The 25,550-nt window shown below is 43.3% G+C and overlaps 2 protein-coding genes across 3 annotated transcripts in view; one reads left to right on the top strand and one right to left on the bottom strand.

The window, feature by feature from the left end:
* sult4a1 (sulfotransferase family 4A, member 1) overlaps nucleotides 1-13,228 on the bottom strand; it is a 175,766-nt gene extending 162,538 nt beyond the window's left edge. For both annotated transcript variants that reach the window (XM_067254646.1, XM_067254647.1), the window contains exon 1: nucleotides 12,949-13,228. In XM_067254646.1, coding sequence (XP_067110747.1) covers nucleotides 12,949-13,117 — 169 coding nt within the window. In that variant the 5' untranslated portion in view covers nucleotides 13,118-13,228. The remainder of the gene's footprint in view (nucleotides 1-12,948) is intronic.
* A 402-nt stretch (nucleotides 13,229-13,630) lies between these two features.
* The window catches only part of pnpla3 (patatin-like phospholipase domain containing 3), a 40,068-nt gene continuing 28,148 nt past the window's right edge, over nucleotides 13,631-25,550 (top strand). The window contains exons 1-4 of the mRNA XM_067254645.1: nucleotides 13,631-13,924; nucleotides 14,712-14,944; nucleotides 15,167-15,232; nucleotides 16,875-17,084. Of these exons, the coding sequence (XP_067110746.1) occupies nucleotides 13,702-13,924; nucleotides 14,712-14,944; nucleotides 15,167-15,232; nucleotides 16,875-17,084 (732 nt within the window). The 5' untranslated portion in view covers nucleotides 13,631-13,701. The remainder of the gene's footprint in view (nucleotides 13,925-14,711; nucleotides 14,945-15,166; nucleotides 15,233-16,874; nucleotides 17,085-25,550) is intronic.

The following is a 25,550-nucleotide window of genomic DNA, read 5'->3' as shown; positions in this document are numbered from 1 at the left end:
GCTCATTCAAAATTCTGCAGCTAGATTATTAACCAAAACTAAAAGGAGAGAACACATTAGTCCTGTCCTAGCTACTTTACACTGGCTCCCTGTTACCTCCAGAATTGACTTTAAGGTCCTTTTCCTCACATACAAAGCTCTACACGGACAACAACCTAGCTACATTGCTAACTCCTTTATAAACTACACACCAGCTAGAACACTGCGATCATCAAATGCAGGCCTATTAGAGGTCACCAGAAGCAGTCATAAGAAGATTGGTGATTTGGCCTTTGTCAATTACGCCCCAAAACTATGGAACAAATTACCCATAAATATTAGGGAAGCAAACACTCTAGACATTTTTAAAAGACAGCTTAAAACCTACCTTTTAACCGAAGCATTTAAGTAATTTTATCTCAAAAGGGTTTTCCTACTTTTATTAGTTATATTATTGTAGAATCTTGGTTTAGTAAATTTGGGTCATTATTTGACTTGCTATTTTTACTTTGTCTAGGTCAGAGTTGGCGAACTCTGATAGCGTACAAGAACTCTGGTCGCGTGAAGTATTTAAACAAATATGTAAAACAATCTGTATTCTTGATCTGAGGCAAAGGATCTGTTAACAGAGAATACGGCCCATACTCTTGACCTGTGGAAAGGATCTGTTAACAGAGTGTATGGTTTTATATATACAGACCAGGGGTGAACCAAATGTATATGTTACTTTTAAGATGCATGTTTAAAGTTGTTTTCTCTCTTGAACAGAGATCTTATTGGGATTTTTATTTTTGTTTTAATTGTTTATCACTATTATTGTTTTTATTGTTTTTATGTAAAGCACCGTGAGCTACAATTCTTGTATGAAATGTGCTATATAAATAAAGTCTTACTTACTTACTTACTTACGTTTGAATTTTGGCAGGGTAGGCAGTGTCTATACCTTGCCCACCCAGACCACGTCACTGCCCAGAACTGCTGAACAACGCCGACACAGAGTGCTCGTCTTATCCACCACTCTCTCGCCTGTACTACTGTAACTGAATGGGAAACCGAAGTTTTCCCAAACTTGCAATCTTAAAAAGGCCGGCGGGTCCTCTATCTCTCGTGGGTCGCCACCACTCGCCATACTCGTCCTTAGTGCTGCTAGCTAGCTATCTCTGACTCACGGCGGCGCCAATCAGAGCTTCAGAGCTAGAGATTAGATGTCCCGAAAGAACACGAGTATCTAACAGTAGTTCCGCATTACATTAATTAATTTTCACGCAAGTTTAATTTATTTTTATACCGTGTATTCTCCGTGTAATTTCATGCACCGAACCGTTACGCCCTTACCGTACGGTTCGGTACGAATACATGTACCGTTCCACCCCTAATAGATATATATAAAGTCTAGGGCTGTGTCTACTACCGCGCACTTGTGCACTTCGAGCACTGACTTTCAGTGTTTAGGGCGCTTACACTCACAAAACCAGCAGAATTCAGGGCACTGAAAGTACCCGGATGGCGCACTGCAAACGGTCAAAAAATGCAGTGTACAACGATGGACACTACTCGCCCTAAACGGGCGCCATATTGGCTACGTAGCGGAAGAGCCCTTTCGGCAGCTTTTCATTTCTAAAATAATGGCGGACGAAATGACTGACGCAGATTTGAGTCTGTCACTTCCACCTTAGATTCGCAGGTGTCACGATCAGCTTTGCGTCTTTCACTTCCCGCCAAGTGGTTAACTTAAGTGTTCCATTTGAGACAGCACTACTCAGCGATGGAGTGCACTACAAATGTAAGTGCACTGTATTGCAGTGCACTGTATTGCAGTGTACTTAGTAAAGTGCGCGGTAGTAGACACAGCCAATATGTCTTACGGCGGAGTCTAGAACGTCCGCACATGGCGGCCATCTTGCTACAGTCAAGAGATGTTGTTATGCCACTGCATACTTCTATTCTTAAAAGCAAAAAAACATAATTACTCATAAGTATGCAGTGGCATAACGACATCTCTGACGTTGATAACAAACCAAACCGTTTCAAAATCGGTTGAAAATTGAGCAAGTTATGGTCATTTAAAAAGTACATGTAGCACCAACACAATGTTATGGATGAGCGAGTTGACTGTAGCAAGATGGCCGCCATGTGCGGACGTTCGACTCCGTTGGCCGGCAACGCGGACGAGACATCTACCCTTTATATATATCTATGTTCACCACTACCAACAAAATCAACATTTCGAGAAAGATGGCGAACGGAGAGCAAGGTGAAGCTACGTCCCTCTACATTTCTTGCATGATGACAATAGGAGTACTGCGAATGCAAACGGCGCTATTGGAAATGCGTGTTGCCTCTTGGGTTGTCCATCGCGTTGTTTGTTTGTTTCTGCCGGGCCGGCTCCCGGCAGCGACAACTTATCGTCTCTTTCGACTTCCGGGTCACGACCTGGGAGGGAGGGAGGGAGGGGGGGCGGCGGGATCTCAAACATGCGCAAAGACGCAGAGTCCAGTTCATAGCCTAATTCACCGTTTACAAGCATGCGATGTCCGAATTATCAACCGACTTGGACCGAGTTATCTCGGTGTGTCGATCGGATCGTAGTCGAACCACAATTATTCAAACAAAGGTGTTTACAAGAAAGGGATAATTCTATTTCAGTCCAAATAAGCCAGTAATTCGAATCCATGTAACCACAATGGGTGATTCAAGTGATTCAAAGTAGCTTACTCATTTTGTTTGTAGAATTATGTAACTACTTAAATGTTTTGCTTGTGATGTAGGCATGCTCTCCCTTCCAAACATATCCATTGTTTGATTTAATCTTTTTTTGTTTTTATCTTACAGAACCTTCCCTAACGATCTACAAGAAACGCAAAGAAAGGAGCGAGTAAAACAAAAAAACATTTTGTATCTATTTTCTTTCTGGTAGCTTGCTGTAGAAAGTGGAGATGCCAGCACAAAAGGCCCATACAACAGAAAATCTTTATAGGACTCCCACTATAGTGGCTCATAACCTACTCCACACATAAATACTGACACTGCAATCCTCTTATAATATACTGTAAAGTAGTTCATAGGCTACCCTGGCAATTCAATTATGAATTAACAATGACAAAGTGATACGGCTGTGATGGTTGATCACAAGCGGAGAAAGGAGAAACACAAATAATGTGTTAATGTGGTGTGAATGCAACAGTGGAGGCCCTCTAGGATAGATGACTGCCTAATCACAGCAGATCTATGGAAGCAAATCGTTATCAAAATTCAAATGCAAATGCATTTCCAGAAATGCATTTGCATTTTAAGACTGTGGCTGCATTATTTGACTCATAAATGAAATCAGTAATCAATCATCCTATTTGCATTTTAATTTTCTTCTTCAAGAGTGCTCAATCTTTCAATTAATTAAAATGAAAAAGAAATAGACATTTGAGATTCCAGAAATGCATTTCCAGAAATGCATTTTCATTTTAAGAACGTGGCTGTAAAATCGTGACCACAATTCAAATTCAAATGCATTTGCAGAAATGCAAAATGAACGAAAAAGCATTCTGAGCGGTGCAGCAGAGTGACGTCAGTATCAGAATCAGAATGGGATTTATTCGCCATGAAAGTTTGCACAGACAAGGAATTTGCTTTGGCAGGAAGGTGCATACAATAAACATATACCTAAAATTTAAATATGTGGACTATCTATAGTAAGGGTACATAAACTAGCAGTACTAAGTGGGATTAGAATAGAGTTAAATATACAATGAAATAAAATATAAGTTGCCGTAAATTACAATATAAAAATACAAATATTAAAAAAAATACAAATGTGCAAGATACCATTATTGTAATGCAGTGCAAAAAGCAGTGTGTTTTAAGCAAGAAGTCATTAGAGTCAGTGTGGTCCCTTGGCCTTGTTGAAGAGGCCAACAGCGGAAGGGAAGAAACTGTTTTTGTGGCGTGAGGTATTGGTCCTGATGGACCGCAGCCTTCTGCCGGAGGGGAGTGACTGAAACAGGGAGTGTCCAGGGTGGGAGGAATCGGCCACAATCTTCCTCGCTCGCCTCAGGGTCCTCGAGGTGTGCAGGTCCTCGAGGGTAGGCAGATTGCAGCCAATCACCTTCTCAGCAGTGCGGATGATACGCTGCAGTCTGCTCTTGTCCTTGGCAGTGGCAGCAGCGTACCAGACGGTGATGGAGGAGGTGAGGATGGACTCAATGATGGCTGAGTAGAAGTGCACCATCATTGTCTTTGGCAGGTTGAACTTCTTCAGCTGCCGAAGGACGTACATCCTCTGTTGTGCTTTCTTGATGAGGGAGCTGATGTTCAGTTCCCACTTGAGGTCCTGGGAGAGGATAGTGCCCAGGAAGCGGAAGGACTCCACAGTGTTGACTGGGGAGTCACACAGGGTGATGGGGGTGAGTGGGGCTGTGTTCCTCCTGAAGTCCACAACCATCTCCACTGTCTTAAGAGCATTGAGCTCTAAGTTGTTCTGGCTGCACCAGGTCACCAGGTTGGCCGCTTCCCACCTATAATCAGACTCGTCTCCACCAGAGATGAGCCCAATAAGGGTGGTGTCGTCCGCAAACTTCAGGAGTTTGACGGACGGATGACTGGAGGTGCAACTGTTGGTGTACAGGGAGAAGAGCAGAGGAGAAAGGACGCAGCCCTGAGGTGATCCGGTGCTGATGGACCGGGAGTCAGAGACTTGTGTTCCCAGCTTAACGCACTGCTTCCTGTCAGACAGGAAGCAGTGCGTTGTGATCCACCTGCAAGTGGAATCAGGCACGTTCAGCTGGGAGAGCTTGTCCTGAAGCAGGGCGGGGATGATGGTATTGAAGGCAGAGCTGAAGTCCACAAACAGGATCCTGGCATAGGATGCTGGGGAGTCCAGGTGCTGTAGGGTGAAGTGGAGGGCCATGTTAACTGCATCGTCCACAGACCTGTTGGCTCTGTAGGCAAACTGCAGGGGGTCCAGTAGAGGGTCAGTGATGGATTTAAGGTGTGCCAGCACCAGGCGCTCGAAAGACTTCATTACCACAGAAGTCAGATCGACGGGTCTGTAGTCATTATGTCCTGTTGGCCTTGGCTTTTTGGGCACAGGGATGATGGTGGAGGACTTGAGACAGGCTGGCACATGGCATGTCTCAAGGGAGGTGTTAAAGATGTAGGTAAACACCGGAGACAGCTGGTCAGCGCAGTGCTTGAGGGTGGCTGGAGAGACAGAGTCCGGCCCAGCTGCTTTGCGGGGATTCTGCCTCTTGAAAAGTCTGTTAACTTCACCCTCCTGAATGGAGAGAGTCGTCACTGTAGAGGGGGGGAGGTGGGAGGCCTCCTGGGTGGGAAGGGGTAGTTCAGGACTGTCCAATTGTCTTTCAAATCTGCAGTAGAACTCATTCAGGTCGTTGGCCAGGCGGGAGTCGTTAGTGGAGTGGGGGGCTCTGGGCTTGTAGTTGGTAATCTGCCTAAGCCCTCTCCAGACAGAAGCAGAGTCGTTTGCAGAGAATTGGTGTTTTAGTCTCTCTGAGTACAGTCGTTTAGCCTCCCTCACCGCCTTGCTAAACCTGTTCTTCGACTCCTTGAAACTGTCTTTGTCCCCACTCCTAAACGCGGCCTCTTTCTCTGACCTCAACCTTCTGAGTTTAGCTGTAAACCAGGGTTTGTCGATGTTGTAGCTTACCCTGGTGCGTGTTGGTATACAGCAGTCCTCACAGAAGCTGATGTATGATGTCACAGCCTCTGTGAGCTCATCCAGACTATTGGTAGCAGTCATGAACATGTCCCAGTCAGTGCAGTCCAAGCACGCCCGCAGATCCTCTATAGCTTCACTGGTACATTGTTTTGATGTCCTCACAGCAGGCTTACAGCGCTTTAGCTTCTGCCTGTATGCAGGAATCAGGTGGACCATGGCGTGGTCAGAGTGACCCAGTGCTGCTCGGGGGGACCGCATGGTATGCTTTGCTGATTGTAGAGTAGCAGTGATCCAAGGTGTTAGCCTTCTCTGGTAGGGCATTTGATGAATTGTCTATATTTTGGGAGTTCTTGAGTGAGATTGCCTTTGTTAAAGTCGCCTAGCACAATAACCAAGGAATGCGGATTTTCATGCTCCACACTCAGTATCTGGCTGGCGAGCACACGTTGAGCCTCGTTGACGCTAGCCTGCGGAGGCATGTAGACGCCAACCAGAATGAATGATGCAAACTCTCGTGGCGAGTAAAAAGATCTACAGTTGATTCCAGATCAGGAGAACAGTGCCACAGAATCACTGTCACATCTTCACACCAGCCACTGTTAATGTAAAAACAAATACCACCGCCTTTCGTTTTGCCAGAGAGCACAGGGTCACGATCCGCTCTCAGCAGTTTGAAACCTGCTAGCTGTAGCGCAGAGTCTGGGATCAGTTCACTCAGCCATGTCTCCGTAAAGCACAAAACGGAAGATGAATGAAAGTCTTTCCACACCAGTAGCTGAAGTTCATCCAGTTTGTTGCTCAGTGAACGCACGTTGGAGAGAAATATCCCCGGTAACGCTGTGCGTGCCCCACGCCGACGGAGTCGCACCAGAGCACCGGCTCGTTTGCCTCTCCTACGGCGCTTCGCTGCTAGGACAAAGCCGAGCGTGGCTTTGACTATAATTCCCACTAATTCTGCCGCTGGAAGCAGAAAAGTGGGAAATAAATCCACAGGAGTTGTAGTCCTGATGTTTAGAAGTACTTCTCTAGTTAGAGAACCCCGGAAATCTTGGCAGAACACTGAATTAACAGACAAAACAAGACAAAAAAGAGCGCACCTAACGACCGAGGCAGCCATCATCGGCGCCATCTTGGATGAAAAACCAAGATAGCGCTCTTCTTCAGCTCCCTGCTGACCGAGCTATCCATCTTGTTCGGTAGGGGGCGGTGTGCACATTTGCATTACATTGCAAATGTGCCGGGAAATTGATTGAATTGCCGGGTCTTTAGAGGACGCATCACAGACTGAGCAACTTGATGTCAAACAATGACTAAAACAGTGGCAGAACTACTATTAATGTGTAAATCTGTGACGGCAGAGTATGCAGCCAAGCTCTCTATGACTTGTTCTACTCGGTCACGGGCATCAGACTCAGATATATTATTCGATTCTACCTGTTCAGCTAATTCTAACAGTGTTTGCACAATTTGAGGGAGCGCCATGGTCTGTGATGCGTCCTCTAAAGCAGCGGTCCCCAACCTTTTTTTGCGCCACGGACCGCTTTCATGTAAGACATATTTTCACGAACCGGCAGAACGGACTGGGAGGAAAGATAGGCCCTGGACATCTGCGCTGCTAATGCATGTACATTCTGGGTTTGATGTGATCCTAGTTAGTGACTTCCACACCTAATGCGAGCGCGCAAAAATTGTTTTTGGAGTTTTATGTAAAATAAACAGCCGTTTTTTCAAATGACCCATCTTTAAGTTTCTTAGCCTGGTTCAGGCAGGAGGACTCAGTATGACTTTACGAATACTTTATTTCCCACTATACAAAACACGATTGTACATTTGATTTGGCATTGTGGTTCTGCTCGCATCGGCTCCCTGCCGCATCCAACGAGACATCGTCTCGACCTCCGAGCAGAGAGCAGCGACGCATTCCCCCTGAAACAGGAAACAGAAAACAGAACCAAGGGTGGAGGCCGGGGAGGCGGAGGAAGCAGGAAGACTGAAGTCTATGTCGCACTAGCGATGCATATGCCGGGAACCCCTTATATACCCCGCCCTATTAGGAGGGAGTGCCCTGCGCATAAAATGACGCGTTGCTAGTGGCGCGCTATGTCTCACGTCCTCCTTCATGAACCAGCTCCGCTTGTTTCAGGCAGGAGGACTCAGTATGACTTTACGAATACTTTATTTCCCACTATACAAAACACGATTGTACATTTGATTTGGCATTGTGGTTCTGCTCGCATCGGCTCCCTGCCGCATCCAACGAGACACCGTCTCGACCTCCGAGCAGAGAGCAGCGACGCATTCCCCAACACAAAACCACATGCCAAACGAGACCATGAAGAGACTACTGTGTGTAGGTGGTGCCCCTGAGAAAGAATGAGATGGGCGTCATGTTACCCATACATACCTCAGCGTTGAATCCCGGCGCCCTGGTGCCCCGATGCATCTCGTGACTGAAATGAATCGATTGAAGTGGTACCATCTGAGGCACTGCCTCACATACCAACTGAGGCACCGCCTCGTCATACCAACTGAGGCACGGCCTCGACATACCAACTGAGGCACGGCCTCGACATACCAACTGAGGCACGGCCTCGACATACCAACTGAGGCATGGCCTCGACATACCAACTGAGGCACTGCCTCGACATACCAACTGAGGCACGGCCTCGACATACCAACTGAGGCACTGCCCCGAAATACCGACTGAGGCACGGCCTCGGCATACCAACTGAGGCACGGCCTCAACATACCAACTGAGGCATGGCCTCGACATACCAACTGAGGCACGGCCTCGAATTACCAACTGAGGCACTGCCTCGTCATACCAACTGAGGCACTGCCTCGACATACCAACTGAGGCACGGCCTCGGCATACCAACTGAGGCACGGCCTCGGCATACCAACTGAGGCACGCCTCGACATACCAACTGAGGCACGGCCTCTACTTACCAACTGAGACACACCTCGTATTCCCAACTGAGGCACGGCCTCGATTTACCAACGTTGATGGTGGCTTGTCGCCTGTTACGTGCTGCTGTATACCCGTGCCCGGCCAGCCACCTGACGACATTTATTGGGTGTGCTTTGCCTTCGGCAAGGGCACAACCTTTGTTCTCTCACATACATATTATTATTATTTATTTTTTTATTTATTTTTGCCCCCCTAAAACTCAGTCAATATTTGGCCTACATAGACAACGTAGGTGTCAAAAGTTTCGTCTTGGTGGCTAATTTGCTAGCCACAGTCACTGACGTTACTAACGTCACTGCGTCATTTACGTCACGAAAACACGCGTGACTACCTTTGGCAGAACATTCGTTTCGCATCTGTTAACTTGGGGGATAGCTAGGCTAACTATAGCTTTACTGCAAGGCAGCTGCAGAAACGCCACAAGAAAAGAGGCCAGGGTGATAACTATTTACTCATTTTACTTTGTGATATGACACACAATTGTGATGTGTAATGTACAATATAAGCTGATATTATTAAGGAAGTACATCTACTTTCGGAAACAGTAGTCTACTATTTCACTGAAGTATTAGCATCATGACATTAGCCTGTGTTGCCCAGGCAACACATACTACAGTGGTCTATGATGTATCTGTTTTCAATCGTTAAAATAAACATTCCTCACATATACATTTTCGTTGTAGGATTTATTCTGACATTAGTAAACGATTTGTTGGTGAAATTACCATTACCTGTGGTTTCAAACCAGTGTAGCTCACTGCAACGCTGTTGCTTACGCGAGACACACTACAAAAACATCTACAGTACACAGCTGTTTAGGAAGTCAAACGGCGACAGAACATGTTCGGCACTCCCCTTACTTAAATCAAAAGTCTATCTAGCTACTAACCTGAACTTCATTGCCACAGCCTAAACGTTGTCAATCTGTTCATGAAAATAATTAATTTCAGCCTAAACCGTACAACGGAACGTTAAATCCAATTCAACCAACGCAATCGCTACCAAGACGAACACAGCAGTAGTCTAGTACTGTACCGTAGTAGTACAATTTACCAGGGCAGCTTCTCCACACAGGGCTATATCGCATTTTGCGTTGTTACTGACAATGATCGCTACCAGTGAGCTTTTTATGAATGAGCGATTTTCCACTAAATAAATGTCAAGCTTATTTACGTTTTTGGGGGCATATTTTCAGTTAGCAGATGGTACTGTTTGAATCGCGATTCTATCTTCTGCCGGTAACGTCGTAGAATATTCTTCAAAGGGGGTTCTTTATTAATGAATGAATGCAATATGAGTAGGCTAAATGCCTGAAAATATCACGAGAAGGGAAAACTTAAAAGGACGTTTAAGTCATAGAGATTAGGTCCATTTTTACACCGGTCTGACAAATGTATTCGTTTTGATTCAGCTATGAGGCTGCCTCTTGCAGGGGAAATGAGAAGACATCTATTTCATTCTACACTTCACTCGTATTTTGAGTTGTAAATGAGCAGCAAAAAAACGACAGGAGTACTCACACCGGCCTTCACACCCTTGCTGTGTTTCAACACCACTGTGTACATACCCGTATCCATGGTTAAATCGCCGAGGGTGAGATCGTGCATGGTTTGAAATGTGCTTGACTGACAAGTGAATTCGTCGCACCGCATGAACCCATAAAAAGCCATGAGACACACAGCTTCTAGCATGACATCGGTGGGAACGTTAAAACAACCCGCCCGCAACGCTGACACCAAGTGATGAAGTATAGGAAGGGTTATGGGAAGTCGCCTGTCATTGCCTTGCGGTCGCTCTTTCCGCAGCCCGTTGAATAGTAGCCGAACCGACGGGTTCCCCAACAGGCTCTGCACAGACGGGTCCAGACATCTGAGATGAAACTGAATGCCGGCCACCGCTGCCTTGATTGTCGACGGCTGGAGCTTTCGGGAGGTGAAGCAGTGAACGATGTATGCGCATACGACACGCAGGCTCACTGGGTGATGGGGTGTATCGAGTGTGCGGCAGAAGGAACAGTAATACAACCAAGCACAATCATAGGATTTTAATGTGCCCTTGCCTAAGCCTGCTCGCATGTATCGAGCGGCGACCGTCATGTAGCCTTCAAGCGACCTGTCTAATCTAACAGTGTCTCCTGAACGCTGGGCACACCAGGCCGCCCGGCTCTGCCTCCGGACATAGTGCCCGGAACTCCTGAAATTGAAAACGTGACAGAGCATCAGCCACATTGTTGAGTAACCCAGCAGGAAGACTGAAGTCTATGTCGCACTAGCGATGCATATGCCGGGAACCCCTTATATACCCCGCCCTATTAGGAGGGAGTGCCCTGCGCATAAAATGACGTGTTGCTAGTGGTGCGCTATGTCTCACGTCCTCCTTCATGAACCAGCTCCGCTTGTTTTTCCATCGTTATATTGTTACTAGCTAGCTTTCGATGTGTCAGTCCCACTGTTGTGTGTGACTATAAGCTACGACAGTGACACCCGAAGTGCGTTCCTTATATCCAGTTCAGGCCTATTCCATAATTTTGTTTGATTGCTGACACGGCAGAAAATCCCGCTTGATGTTGGAAATGGAAGCAGGGTTTTCAGTGCTTTAGTGGCGATCTCAGGATAGCCTTCATCCAAAACACCGATAGAGTTGTTGTCTCAAACAGGCTTCATTGAGTGGTAACTATCACTTGTCATGTGTCAAGAGGAAGAGACATGCATGATACCGTTCAGTAAAGCCCACAAACTTGCTAAAAAATGAGTAAACACACATCTTTGCAGAGCTTTTTTGCTCAGGGGAAAAGGCCCGCGGAGAAGGAGAGAATCAGGTCATTTTTCAGAATAAAACGTCTTTCAGACTCTGATAATCAATTAAAAGGAAATAATGTTATTAATTATTTTTTGTGCGGCCCGGTACGAAATGACCTACGGACCGGAACCGGTCCGCGGACCGGTGGGCACCGGTTGGGGAACGCTGCTCTAAAGACCCGGCAATTCAATCAATTTCCCGGCACATTTGCAATGTAATGCAATGCAGATGTGCACACCGCCCCCTACCGAAAAAGATGGATAGCTCGGTCAGCAGGGAGCTGAAGAAGAGCGGCTATTGACGTCACTCTGCTGCACCACTCAGAATGCTTTTTCGTTCATTTTGCATTTCTGCAAATGCATTTGAATTTGAATTGTGGTCACGATTTTGCAGCCACGTTCTTGAAAATTAAAATGCATTTCTGGAAATGCATTTGAATTTGAATTGTGGTCACGATTTTGCAGCCACGTTCTTAAAATGAAAATGCATTTCTGAAAATGCATTTAAATTTTCACATTTTACGTTTCAAATTGAATTTTGGTATCTATTTGCTGGGGCATGTTTTGAAAATTAAATCTCAAATGTCTATTTCTTTTTCATTTTAATTAAGTGAAAGATTGAGCACTCTTGAAGAAGAAAATTAAAATGCAAATAGGATGATTGATTACTCATTTCATTTATGAGTCAAATAATGCAGCCACATTCTTAAAATGCATTTCTGGAAATGCATTTGCATTTGAATTTTGGTAACGGTTTGCTTCCATAAGACCCTCCCATGTCACGTATGTTGTCGACCCCAAAGTGCGTAGGCAGCTGCGCGTAAGCTGCATTGCGCAATGGCAGTTGCTTCCGAAGAGCAGGATTTTATGTAAACAAAAATATATGTTTATGCACAGCTTTTGAATGCATTAGGCTACAAAATGCCACAGGTACCTATCGGGGAATTAGAAAACGGTGCTATGTTTATCTTGTTGCTAACCTTAAAATAATATTTTTGAATTTACAAATAGGCTACACTTTATTATACTGTATAATCAAGTTATTGGAATAAGAGAACTGTGTTTAAACGAGCAACTAATGCTTCTTCGTTTATCGTTATCGAATAGGCTACTGCACATCAGATTTAGGCTCCATGGAAACGTGCACACCCTTATCCTCAAGCACAAAGGATTTGATTGCATGTCAGACACAACGCAGTATTTCTATTTTATTGATAACTTGTAATTTAATATGTGCAAGCCTATAAGATTTCGATTTTAAAGCTTCAACTAGCAGCATTAGGCATATAGCTCGCTCTGCTGGTCGGTTGATTGGTCCAAACATTTCATGCGTGAATGTGGCCGGGTTGCAGCGTTTGAGAATTAAGTCGCGCTTGTTTATATCTAAGAGTAAAGGAAAGCAGAATTATACAAATATGTTCTACTCTTATTCGATTCAATTGTATTCTTTAATATATTCCTAGCAAAGTATGGTTAGGCTATATCAAATAACACCACGTAACAATGTATAGCATGTGAACGTTGTTTACCTGACTTTGGATAGGTGACAATCCATATATCACTACTTCTGAGGGAGAAGTTGGCTATCTCCTCCATCTTCCCTCTGCAGAAGGGTGGGAGTCGGACTCCATCAAACTCGAAATATTTGCTCTCAAACTCAATCGGGGTGCTTGGCGTGTCTGCCTCACTCTCGGCCATTCTCAAAACGAGCAACAGATTTTTTTACGATTTAGATTTCGTCTACGTTAAAATGTCGTTAGGTGCAAGGTTTGTTATGGCATTCGGTAGGACGTGATGGTCCGCCAACGACCTGACCTTCAGCCAATCATGCTGGATAAAAATGATGTAATCGGCTGAGCTCCTGTGATCCGCGTCTCCTTCTCAGCTTCAGCACCAGTCCGCAGTGACAATGACTGCGCATGCCCAGTGCTCTTTGTTGCAGGAAGAGAAATGCATTGATCAAGGTCTGTATATTTAAAATGAAAAAACAGCGAAACATATTTTCATTGTTTATTTATTTCTGAAGCCAGAAACTGGGCGGTGCCAGCGTGGTTCAGCATAGACTCAGCCTGTGCTGATTGGCCAGAACTGATCTTAGAATGGGAAGTGCCAGAGATCGCAGCGCTCTCATCTCCTAGTATTTCACTTTATAACTCCTTAGCCTGCAGACCGGGACTGAATTAGTCGTTGCCAGGGCGGGCACCCGTTAAATTAATTTCGTAATGCAACATAATTGTCGGAATTAAAGTTAAAGTAGGATTTAGGATACATTTATATTTTGGATGAACAAGAGCAACTACAAGTCTTTATTCATCGTGATGTTCGATCTTAAAGGAGGATGGAACCTGTCTTTCGCTGGTTGCGGGTTCCTGGGGGTCTATCACATCGGAGTGGCCAGCTGTATTCTGGAGAAAGCACCCCACCTAGTCACAGGAGCCACTAAGATCTATGGGGCTTCCGCTGGTGCCCTCACCGCGTCTGTGCTCACCAGTAATGCATCGATATGTAAGCTGGAGCAAATGTGAACATTTATGCTGGCACAACAAATCCATTTGTCGCTCATTCCAGTCTCAGAAAAGGAACAAAGAGCCAATTGAAGTGTTTAACCCAAATTTAATTTAATTGACATACTGATTAGCAAAAGGCAGACATTTGCTGGGTATACCCGTGTATTCGTATACCCATCGTCAGGAGGGTTGAACTACACTGTTTCCTGGAAGGACACAAATGTTATTAACAGATTGATTTAGTCAGTCATATCTTAGTTTCAGTGCACATTTGTTTCTGCATTCATATGATTTAGAGCAAATAAGCATTATATACCTGTGGGATGACTCAAACAAAAACAGGTCTGATTTAAGTGTGAAAGAGCAACAGTTTATTAATTCACTCACATTAAACACCAGATAAGTTTCCTTGAATAGAAGCCAACCAGTGTCTAGATAGTACACAGTGTATCACAGAAAACCAAGAAGAGATTGAAAGACAGAAAAAGGGGAGTGTGTAATCAGTACAAAGCTATAGCCTACACAGTAACACAGAGGAATGTTCCAGAGATAAGAAAAATGAGGAAAGTCAGTGACTTGCCAATAACAAAGGCTGAAAGGAAAACCAGGTGTTTGATCACAGTTTGATATAAGGCTTTTGTTTAGTTTGTTTAGTTTGATCTATGTAAAAGTCCCAGATACTATTCATTTTGGTCTATAAAACCACATAGAGATCATTTACTCATACATCTCTTTCACACACACTTCTCTCTCTCTAAACCTTTCTTTCTGTCTCCAACTCATAGCACAATGCTGTGAGGATGTAATCAATGTGTCAAAGGAGGCTCGCAAGCGTAACCTGGGCCCCCTTCACCCTTCCTTCAACCTGGTCAAGGGGCTCCGCTTGGGCCTGGATCGTGACCTTCCCTCTGATGCGCACAAGCTGTCCTCTGGGAGACTGTGTGTATCCCTGACCCGTGTCTCTGACGGGCAGAATGTCCTGGTGTCCCAGTTCAACTCTAAGGAAGAGCTTGTACAGGTGTGGTAGAACCCATTAGCCTTGAACATTGAACCCAGTCATCTTATTTATCCCTTGATACCCACAGACACACCTGAACATTCCTGAGCACACTCAGTCACATGTAGGATTATATTGAGGGTATGGCCCCTTTGTCCAGTAAGGGTGTATTTGACTGAACGTGTACCCTGTAAAGTTAACTGGTGTGTGTTGTTACATCTGTCCTCTGGTATGCCCACACAGGCCCTGATCTGTAGCTGTTTTATTCCAGTATACTGTGGTCTGATTCCCCCAGCTTTCCAGGGAGTGGTAAGCCTCTACAGCTCAATATCAAATGACTCAGGAATGCTGATCACTGTTACTTTTATTTTGACAAATTATCTGGCATTGGACTCTGACAGTGATCTTTTTCATAGATTAGGTCTTACTACATGCTGTATATTGCCACAGTGTTACACTTTGGTTAGGTAATACTATCGAGTGTGTGTGTTTCTGTCAGTTTGATCCTACTCATGCCAGTGTGTTTACCCAAGAAAAGCAGATTACTTGTTGGTAGTCACAGTTTTCTTTGGCAGGTCAAGGCTGTATCGAACTCTGCCAGACTGAGATATATCCACTGGAACCAGTTTAGGATGGCTCCATTGTGAAAATGAGTCACACAAAATGAGTTTACACACAAACATACTCGAAAAATACATAAACTACGTTAGATCTCTGAAATACATGAACAATAACAGATATAATAAATAATAGACATAGAATACTGTGTAATAATCATCATTCATGGACTACACAATATACTTTATATATTATTTTACCATTATATAGCCACACACTATATTAACTTTATATTTAGTCATATAGAAAACATAAACTTTTAGAGAGTTTGCGTGTACCATTTTTTGCCCTTAAAATTGTTGTTGCAGTTCCTGTTTAATTAAGGGCATGTTCCAATTTCTGTGTCAAAGTGCAATGTAAAGAACACACATGGTATTTGCTAGATAAGAGGAACGGGGGAAGGAGGAGGGAGTGGGTGAATGATAGACTGTTAAAGAAAGGGACATTTTCCGGTCGACTGCCTTGTCCTGTAAGTTAACTCCTGTCTCTGTCTTTCTGATTGCCTGTCTGTCTGTTTGCTGTACATTGTGTACTCTTTATGTTTGGCTCAGAGCCAACTTTAATGACTCACTCATTGCAGACATATTCTATGTGGGTCTTGTAGCTATACTCAATGATATGCTTAAGCCCTACACAGATATGTATGCTGTATGTTATTATTTCAGTAAAATCTGGCTGACAGATTGTAGTTTATTGTAGTCAAATTTGTATTACATTAAAGCCTATTAAATTAGAAAACGGTCAACGGTAAGGTGTAGGATGAAGTGGTGAAGTCTAGCAATATGTTGCTGAGATGCAAAAGCTTCTGTTTGCTTGATAGAGAAATAAACCAGAGATGCCATGCATAGTTACATTTACATTTAGTCATTTGGCAGACGCTCTTATCCAGAGCGACTTACAGTAAGTACAGGGACATTCCCCCGAGGCAAAGTAGGGTGAAGTGCCTTGCCCAAGGACACAACGTCATTTGACACGGCCAGGAATCGAACTGGCAACCTTTAGATTACTAGCCCGATTCCCTAACCGCTAAGCCACCTGACTCCCCAGTTGAACAAATTTGATTGTCATTCCAGAGCTCATAAACCATAACCTTCTCAGAATTTTGCCCCCCTCTGGCATTTGGTAGCCACAAAGTACGCAAATGGTCAAACAGAACCCTCCTTGTCTTTAGTTATGTACACAGATCAGACACTGTCTTTAGAGATGGAAGCATATCTGGATATAATTGACCTTATTATCAAACTGCCGATTTTATGACGACATAGACTGATGCCTGAAAAAACATCTGTTTGTCTTTGTCTCTTTGACATTTATCTCCCCTGTTTCTCCACAGAGGTATGTGGATGGAGGGATTAGTGACAACCTCCCCCAGTCAGAGCTAAAGAACACCATCACAATTTCACCATTCTCGGGCGAAAGCGACATCTGCCCTTGTGACAGCTCCACCAGTTTCCACGAGCTGCGCTTCACTAACACTAGCATCCAGATGAACCTGGGCAACATGTACCGTCTCAGCAAGGCTCTTTTTCCCCCTGAACCAAAGGTACCAGAACAGCCATCTTGCACCACAACAAATATAGATATCTAGATAGAAAAAAATATTGGATGGATCGATGAATGGATGGATGATTGATACGTTGATTGCATCACATTTTCTCTACTATAAAGGAACTCATTAAGACATGTTTTTACATTTATAGAGGGCACACTATCATTTATTGCGTTAAGGAGCACCCTGGGCACACAAGCATATTTCACAATGTGAATGGCAGTAGGGCACTTGGTCTCATTTTTGCCACTCTACAGGGGATTTTAGAAACGCTTTTTCAATCCTGGGGGCACCAGGCAGTCACCCCCTGAGTCTTCCAGTGGGCGTGGATACACCCATGGGGACAGTATATTGCACCTATAACATTAGGGAAGCCAGAAGGAGAGAATGAAGTAATATAGAGGCTTGTCAACATATAGGCTACTTTAAACAATGAAAATACTTTGAATACAATTGAATAAAAAGTCTCCTTGATTCTTTGTGTTTCAAGATGACCTGGGGGGTATTCGTCTTAGCTCGCTAAGCGGTTTAGCGAGCTAATTTTCAGGCTAAGATAAAAAAAAAACGCCCCTCTTTTTGGTTCGTGGAAGCAACTTTCGATAAATCACCATAGTAACATATCAATTATCACTAACCTGCTCCAGAGCAGGCTAACGTACAGTTAGGTCCATAAGTATTTGGACATTGACAACATTTTCATCATTTTGGCTCTGTATACCACCACAATGGATTTGAAATGAAACAATCAAGATGTGCTTTAAGTGCAGACTTTCAGCTTTAATTTCAGGGTATTTACATCCAAATCAGGTGAACGGTGTAGGAATTACAATACATTTTATATGTGGCCCCCCCTTTTTAAGGGACCAAAAGTAATTGGACAATTGGCTGCTCAGCTGTTCCATGGCCAGGTGTATGTTATTCCCTCATAAAGGGAGTTCGTTATTTCATTGACAAGGAGCAAATAAAAGGTCTAGAGTTCATTTCAAGTATGGTATTTGTGTTTGGAATCTGTTGCTGTCAACTCTCAATATGAAGTCCAAAGAGCTGTCACCATCAGTGAAGCAAGCCATCGTTAGGCTGAAAAATCAAAACAAACCTATCAGAGAGATAGCAAAAACATTAGGTGTGGCCAAATCAACTGTTTGGTACATTCTTAAAAAGAAAGAACGCACTGGTGAGCTCAGCAACACTAAAAGACCCGGAAGACCACGGAAAACAACTGTGGTGGATGACAGAAGAATTCTTTCCCTTGTGAAGAAAAACCCCTTCACAACAGTTGGCCATATGAAGAACACTCTCCAGGAGGTAGGCGTATCTGTGTCAAAGTCAACAATTAAGAGAAGACTTCACCAGAGTAAATACAGAGGGTTCACCACAAGATGTAAACCATTGGTGAGTCTCAAAAACAGGAAGACCAGATTAGAGTTTGCCAAAAAACATCTAAAAGAGCCTGTACAGTTCTGGAACAACATCCTATGGATAGATGAGACCAAGATCAACTTGTACCAGAATGATGGGAAGAGAAGAGTATGGAGAAGGGAAGGAACTGCTCATGATCCAAAGCATACCACCTCATCAGTGAAGCATGGTGGAGGTAGTGTTATGGCGTGGGCATGTATGGCTGCCAATGGAACTGGTTCCCTTGTATTTATCGATGATGTAACTGCTGACAAAAGCAGTAGGATGAATTCTGAAGTGTTTCGGGCAATATTATCTGCTCAGATTCAGCCAAATGCTTCAGAACTCATAGGACGGCGCTTCACAGTGCAGATGGACAATGACCCGAAGCATACTGCGAATGCAACCAAAGAGTTTTTTAAGGCAAAGAAGTGGAATGTTCTGCAATGGCCAAGTCAATCACCTGACCTAAATCCAATTGAGCATGCATTTCACTTGCTAAAGACAAAACTGAAGGGAAAATGCCCCAAGAACAAGCAGGAACTGAAGACAGTTGCAGTAGAGGCCTGGCAGAGCATCACCAGGGACGAAACCCAGCGTCTGGTGATGTCTATGGGTTCCAGACTTCAGGCTGTCATTGACTGCAAAGGATTTGCAACCAAGTATTAAAAGTGACAATTAGATTTATGATTATGTTAGTTTGTCCAATTATTTTTGGTCCCTTAAAAAGGGGGGACATGCAAATGTCCCATGGCTCTTCTTCATTGGCTCCCTTGCATAGACCTAGCGCGCGTGTGTGCGTGCGTGTTTACGACATCAACCCTGATTGAAACACAACAACAGGATCTCCGGTCCTGGGGTTGTAAACTCCTTCACATAGGTGTCAACAAATGATCACCAGACCTTGCGTCTCCACCTGTAGTCTTTGTCACAAATTATCTCCTTAAAAAAACCAAACCAACCCCCTTCTTCTAAGTCCTCAGCCCCAAGATAAGGGTCCTGTATGTTTACCCAGAGTTCAGATTTGGGGTTAGGCCTCTCTTTGCACCCAAGGAATGCTGAACACAGAATCATTCTTATACAGGATAAATGTGTTACATATTCAATTTTTCCAACAGAAATGTCATATCAATTCCTTTTTATGTCTTGACGTGAAGAAATTGACAATAAAGCTACTTGAAACTTTAACTGTGCTTCAGACATATTTATACAGTATAGGCGATGCAGAAAACATTGGCAAAGCCGCAGCATGCGTTGCTGTAAGAAAAGTGTACTTGGCGCTTAACCAGCTGATGAATCAATTCATCATATTCCCTGGCCATGTCCCAGTCAATGAAATCAAAGAGAGATTTACACATAGGCCTACATGCATATACACATATATAGTACATGATATAAGCGCAGTAGCCTACATATATCCTCATAATTGTCTATGAATTCGTATCACTTAGATACTCGTTGGCCTTGTTTTTATCTAGCCTACTTATTCTGAAAGAGTTGAGATCATTATTTTCGCTAGCAAGATCTCATTCGATTATTAATTTCCATTAAGTCTATACCAGCAGGCACATTTAAAGAAATGTGATCTGATTGATTGGGGTAATGAGGCACTTAAGATGAGCCTATACATTTCCCCAAAACTTTCGCATTTAGCTTATCGGCAATTTTTTGCAAAGCTGCTTGTCTTGCTCTGATATGATAATATGCTTATTGTCTTCTTAGAGACTCATTATAATAGTTTGCTCGGATGGCGACAATAGCCTATCACCGCTCTCTCTTTCGTCTTTTCCGCCATCATACCGTTAAAAAATCACGGTTTTGGTGATCGACCTTTCCTGCCTTTTGAAGTAGGACGTGCACGTGCAATTTCCCTGATAAGTTTAGCCTGATTGAAATTAACCACATGATTTGGATGCGGATCAGCCGTTGACGAACCGATATTTGCTGTTCTCACTCATCTCGCTAATGTTAACGGGCTAAAGGGACAATTGATTAACTTAGCTTCAACCCTTACGACGAACGGGGCCCTGTTCGCTGATTTGACCACCAATAATTTGGGCGGAGAAAACCGGCTAATATACTGCAAACCCAGATGGAGTAATGAAGGAAAATTACAATTATGGGTCTGGCTATGAGTAATAAAGATGGCCCAAATCGAGGGGCGGCACCAAGCATGCATTTGAAAATATCACTGCACGCAATTGGATAATACTACGACCAATGTTTACTGACTGAATCCAGACTTCTACATCGCAGCGGTGTTGTCATCTGTTTAGCTCGCCTCTGGCCCGCCTATCAGATACACCGATGTGATTGGTGTAGCTCGGCTACAAGGGCATGGGTAATGATCATCATTACTCATTGCCAGAGTGACTCGCTGAGCAAACTCAAATTGGGCTCTTGTGAGAACTCTGGATTTCCAGAGTAGTTCTTTCCAACAATCCTTGTTGTTCTTTGAATCTTTCATGAAATGTTTGCAAAATGCCATGAACGGTCTATTCTCTTAAGCGGTTTGTGATATTTTTTTTAACGAAAATGGTATGTTGTGGAAAAGAAAATGAAATGTTTGCCTTCACTGAAAAAACTGTTAGATTTGATTACAAATCTGTTTCAGATTTTTGCATGCAATTTATTGCTTCCTAATCTATAGATTTTTGACAATATATGGTAGCCCCATCATTTGGTGTGACCACACATCATGTGGTGCGACCAGAAATGGCAATAACTGTATTAAAAAGAAAATGCAATATGTCATTTCTGAGGCTAAAATATTAATCTCTGATCGAGTATGCTTAAGGGAATTATATTGTTTAGACATATTTTTCAGTTTTGTGCAATTCACAGGAAAAATATGTATTATAACTACATGTAGGTAGGTGACTGTGATGTTATAGAACAAAAACTAATATCAACAACTATATAATTTCAGAAGAAATCCAGATAATTTGTTTCTACAGACTTCATATTCCTGAGAACTTGTAAAATACATGTAAATAGGTTAAGGAAATATGTTCATTTTTAAAATATTTCAAAATCGCACCACATGACATTTTTAAAGGTCATGGCCAATTCATGAACATGAAAAAACACTAAAATTAGTTTAAATTATTGTTTTATATAAATTCATACACAACATTGTTAATGTTTGAACAAATGCAATAAAAAATCATATTTATTGTATTTTAAATTTGGCCTGTTGAAAATCCTTATACGTCATTGACCATCTCTACTGACATCCTCAGCCAGCTAATAAGCAGAATAAAAAAGTGAATTCTTATCACTGACGTAGCGAACCTAGCTAATCTTCTGGTGTATGTCCGTTATTTATTTGAGAACACAGTTCATGAAGATTTTTTGTTTTGCCGTCCCCTCGTCACACGTTCAACAGAGGAAGATATGGATATGGATAGCTTTTTCAGAGTACACAAAATTGACTGGGCGCCACGTTGGAATTTGTACAGACGGGGCTAAATCAATGGGAGACACAAAGGAGCAGTAGCTCTCATCCAAAAAGTTGCACCATAAGTTTCCTGGGTGCACTGCAGCATCCACCGAGAAACCCTAGCAACGAAAAACATGCCAGGTGAACTTTTGTCTGTACTTCATGTTGTGAAAATCGTCAACTTCATCAAGGCTCGTCCGTTAAATTCACAGACTTTTCGCACTATATGCAACGAAATGGGCAGCGAGCATGAAACACTTCTAATGCACACAGAAGTGCGCTGGTTATCACGTAGAAAGGTCTTAGCAAGGATTTTTGAGCTCAGATGTGAAGTTCAGGAATTTTTTGTTCACAAACCCTTTCACTTGTCTTCATGCTTGCAAGATGACATCTGGCTTCAGAAGCTGGCATATCTGGCAGACATATTTTCTACTTTGAATTAACTTAATTTAAGTCTGCAGGGCTTAGTACCACCGTTTTCAACACACGGGACAAAGTTGAAGTACTTATTAATTTTGTACGCTCTCAACGAAGGCAGTCGCATTTTCTTTCCCTCTCCTCCCCCTGACCTTCCCTGCTTGCTTCCCTGCTTGGCTTCTATCGTATTGTCTAGTTATTCACGGAGAAATGCTCTGAAGTTTCAATCATTTGGATAGTTTTTGAAGATATTACTCAAAATCAAATACTACATCAAATCAAATACTACAAAAAGGAACAACCTGAGAGGACTGAAGCCCAAGGAGAACAGAAGTATTTTGGGCTGCCCTCCAAGACTTACCACAGGCAAGCAAACTAAAGCTTGTTCCCTGTAGAACTATGGCTTGTAATGACTGCAAACAACTTACTCAGAGGATAGTCGAACTGGAGCTAAGAGTCAGAACCCTCTTAGATATCAGAGAGACCGAAGACTTCATAGATTCCATGCTACCTAGCCCGGAGGCTAAGCTACCTGCCAATGAGCCACCCTTGGAACCAGCTTTCTCTCCACCGGCCGTTGGACCGGATGAGTCATGGCCTGCTCTCTGCGCTAAACCAAGGAGGCCTAGCGCCGCTTCTACCTTCATCAGAGATGGGACTGTCACCAAGGATAAACAGCAAAAAAAGCGAGGCAGAAACTCTTCCCGCATCACCTCTCCTCCTGTCACACTCAGAAACAGTTTCAAACCACTGGGAACTTTCTCTCCCTTGTGTGTGGAATCCAAGGCGAAGAGGCACAGGAGTGCTAGCCACGCAGCTAACAAACATGAAGGGCCCAGATCGCCGACACACCATGATGGTAGCTACTACACACATGCAAATCCAACACATCATCGTCTGCTGCGACCGGGAGTCCCCCATTTCACTCCAAGCCCCTCTCGGACCACTCGGGGCGCTGTTCGACCCCCTATAAAGCCTAATCAGACAACAATATCACAGGATTATCAAGATCCAAGGTGTGCTAAGACTACCCACAGCCCATCAACACTTAGAGGAGCTAACACTGCTAGCACTATAGAATCTACTGCTAGCACTAACGCAGTGTCTAACCTTGGTCTAGCACAAGGTCCTATCATTGCTAACCCAAATAAGATAAGAACTGGCCCCGCAGCTACTGATAAGGCAAACGTTAGAAATGCAAACACAACACCACATATGGCCACTATCTTGATTGGAGATGCCATGACAGCACATGTTAAACTGGCAAAGACAGAAAATATTTGTCTTAGCAACACATCTGTCGAGGAACTGTCCTCAGAGGTACAAACAATCCTCAACAATAAACCAAACAACCCTAAGATTATCATTCACACTGGCTCGTTTGATATCCTACACAAGAAAACTGGCTCTGAGATACTTAAAAAACATTTCACCCAGCTACTGAACACACTTAACAGATATCAAGATGTATTCATCAGTGGACCGATTGCATGCTGTCGCAGAGGAAAAGAAGCCTTCAGTCGACTACTATCTTTCAACATATGGTTGGCATCTGTCTGTCTGACACACAAACTGAGATTTATCGATAACTTCAATGTGTTCTGGAACTGTGCAGACCGTTTTCAAGCTGACGGACTCCACCCAAACCGTAGAGGACCTCGACTACTAACAGCAAACATCAATCACGTGCTCCTGACCACAAATCAAGCTTTTCTCCCTATCCCTGTTGTGTCTAAGCTGACTGACGCATCCCAAACAACCTCCCATGGAACAGAACATTAAAACAGCCTCCTGCAAGGACATGGGCCCTGCACAGATCTGCACCCCCCGGATGAATTCCCTTGTGATGGAACAGCTCAGTGACAGAGACTTTCCCAAAGAAAAGCTACGCTAGGACAGCCACCGTGCTATTTCATTGGACATACCGGTCATCATCACAAACAGAAAATGGCATGGTAAAATGCATGGTTACAAACCTGAAAGTAGTGTTAGAAGTCACAGAACTATCCATATTCTTCCAACAGATTTATCTACCCCTGTTTTATCTGTTAATACCCCACAGATGAAACTGGCCCTTCTAAATGTTAGATCACTAAATAACAAAACATTTCTAGTTAATGATCTGGTCAAAGAAAACAACTTAGACTGCATCTGTCTAACAGAAACCTGGCTAAACAATGACACGGCAACAGCAACTTTGATAGAAGCGTGTCCGCCTGATTACAGCTTTCACCAAGTTTCAAGGACATCAAAAAAAGGTGGAGGAGTCGCAGCTATTTTCTCCTCTAAACTGTTGTTCAAAATCACTGAGCTAGGTGAATTCACATCATATGAATATCTTGCTATAGAGCTCAAAACCGAATCAATACTTTTTGTTATTATATATCGGCCACCCAAGCACTCGCCAATATTCATACAAGAATTCTCTGAACTATTATCACTATGTGTCACTAGATATGACAAAGTAGTTTTAAACGGAGACTTAAATATCCAAGTAAATAAAAAAGCAGACCCAAGAACTATTGAGCTCTTAAATCTCCTTGACAGTTTCAATCTAACTCAACACATAACAGACCCAACACACCGGCACGGAAACACACTAGATCTAGTGATAACAACTGGACTAAATATCAATAATATTTCAATAACTGATCTACCCCTCTCAGACCATCATTATATACTTTTTAATGTGGAAATTATCCTAACAAAAACCAAAAAAGAATTCTTAGTCCATAGAAGATATTTAGACGATACAGCTATGATGACATTTTCTGAACAATTTGCTCTATATGAGCCGACTAACCATGATTTCTCTCTGAATGAAATGGTAGAGAACCTATCTGTGTTAGACTCTGTTGCACCACTGAAAACCAAAAAGAAGTGCACAAGCAGAACCTCCCCATGGCTGAGAAATAAACATTTTAGTGAAACGAAAATAAAATGCTGTGCAGCAGAGAGAAAATGGAGGAAAACAAAAATCACTATCCACTACAGTATCTACAAAGAGACACTAACCACCTATAACAAAACCATCCGTCTAGCAAGGAGAGAATATTTCTCCAACATTATTACAGAAAATGCCAGAAATTCCAGAGTTCTTTTGTCCACCATTGACCAGCTGCTAAACACTGTCCCTGCCCCACCTCCATCCTCAGCAGTTAAATGTGAAGAGCTTGCTTTGTTCTTCAAGAACAAAATAACTT

This window comes from Osmerus mordax, chromosome 17 (assembly GCF_038355195.1).
Source record: "Osmerus mordax isolate fOsmMor3 chromosome 17, fOsmMor3.pri, whole genome shotgun sequence".
Taxonomy (NCBI): domain Eukaryota; kingdom Metazoa; phylum Chordata; class Actinopteri; order Osmeriformes; family Osmeridae; genus Osmerus; species Osmerus mordax.
The sequence above is the reverse complement of the archived record's forward strand: the minus strand, read 5'-3'. Positions and strand labels throughout refer to the sequence as shown.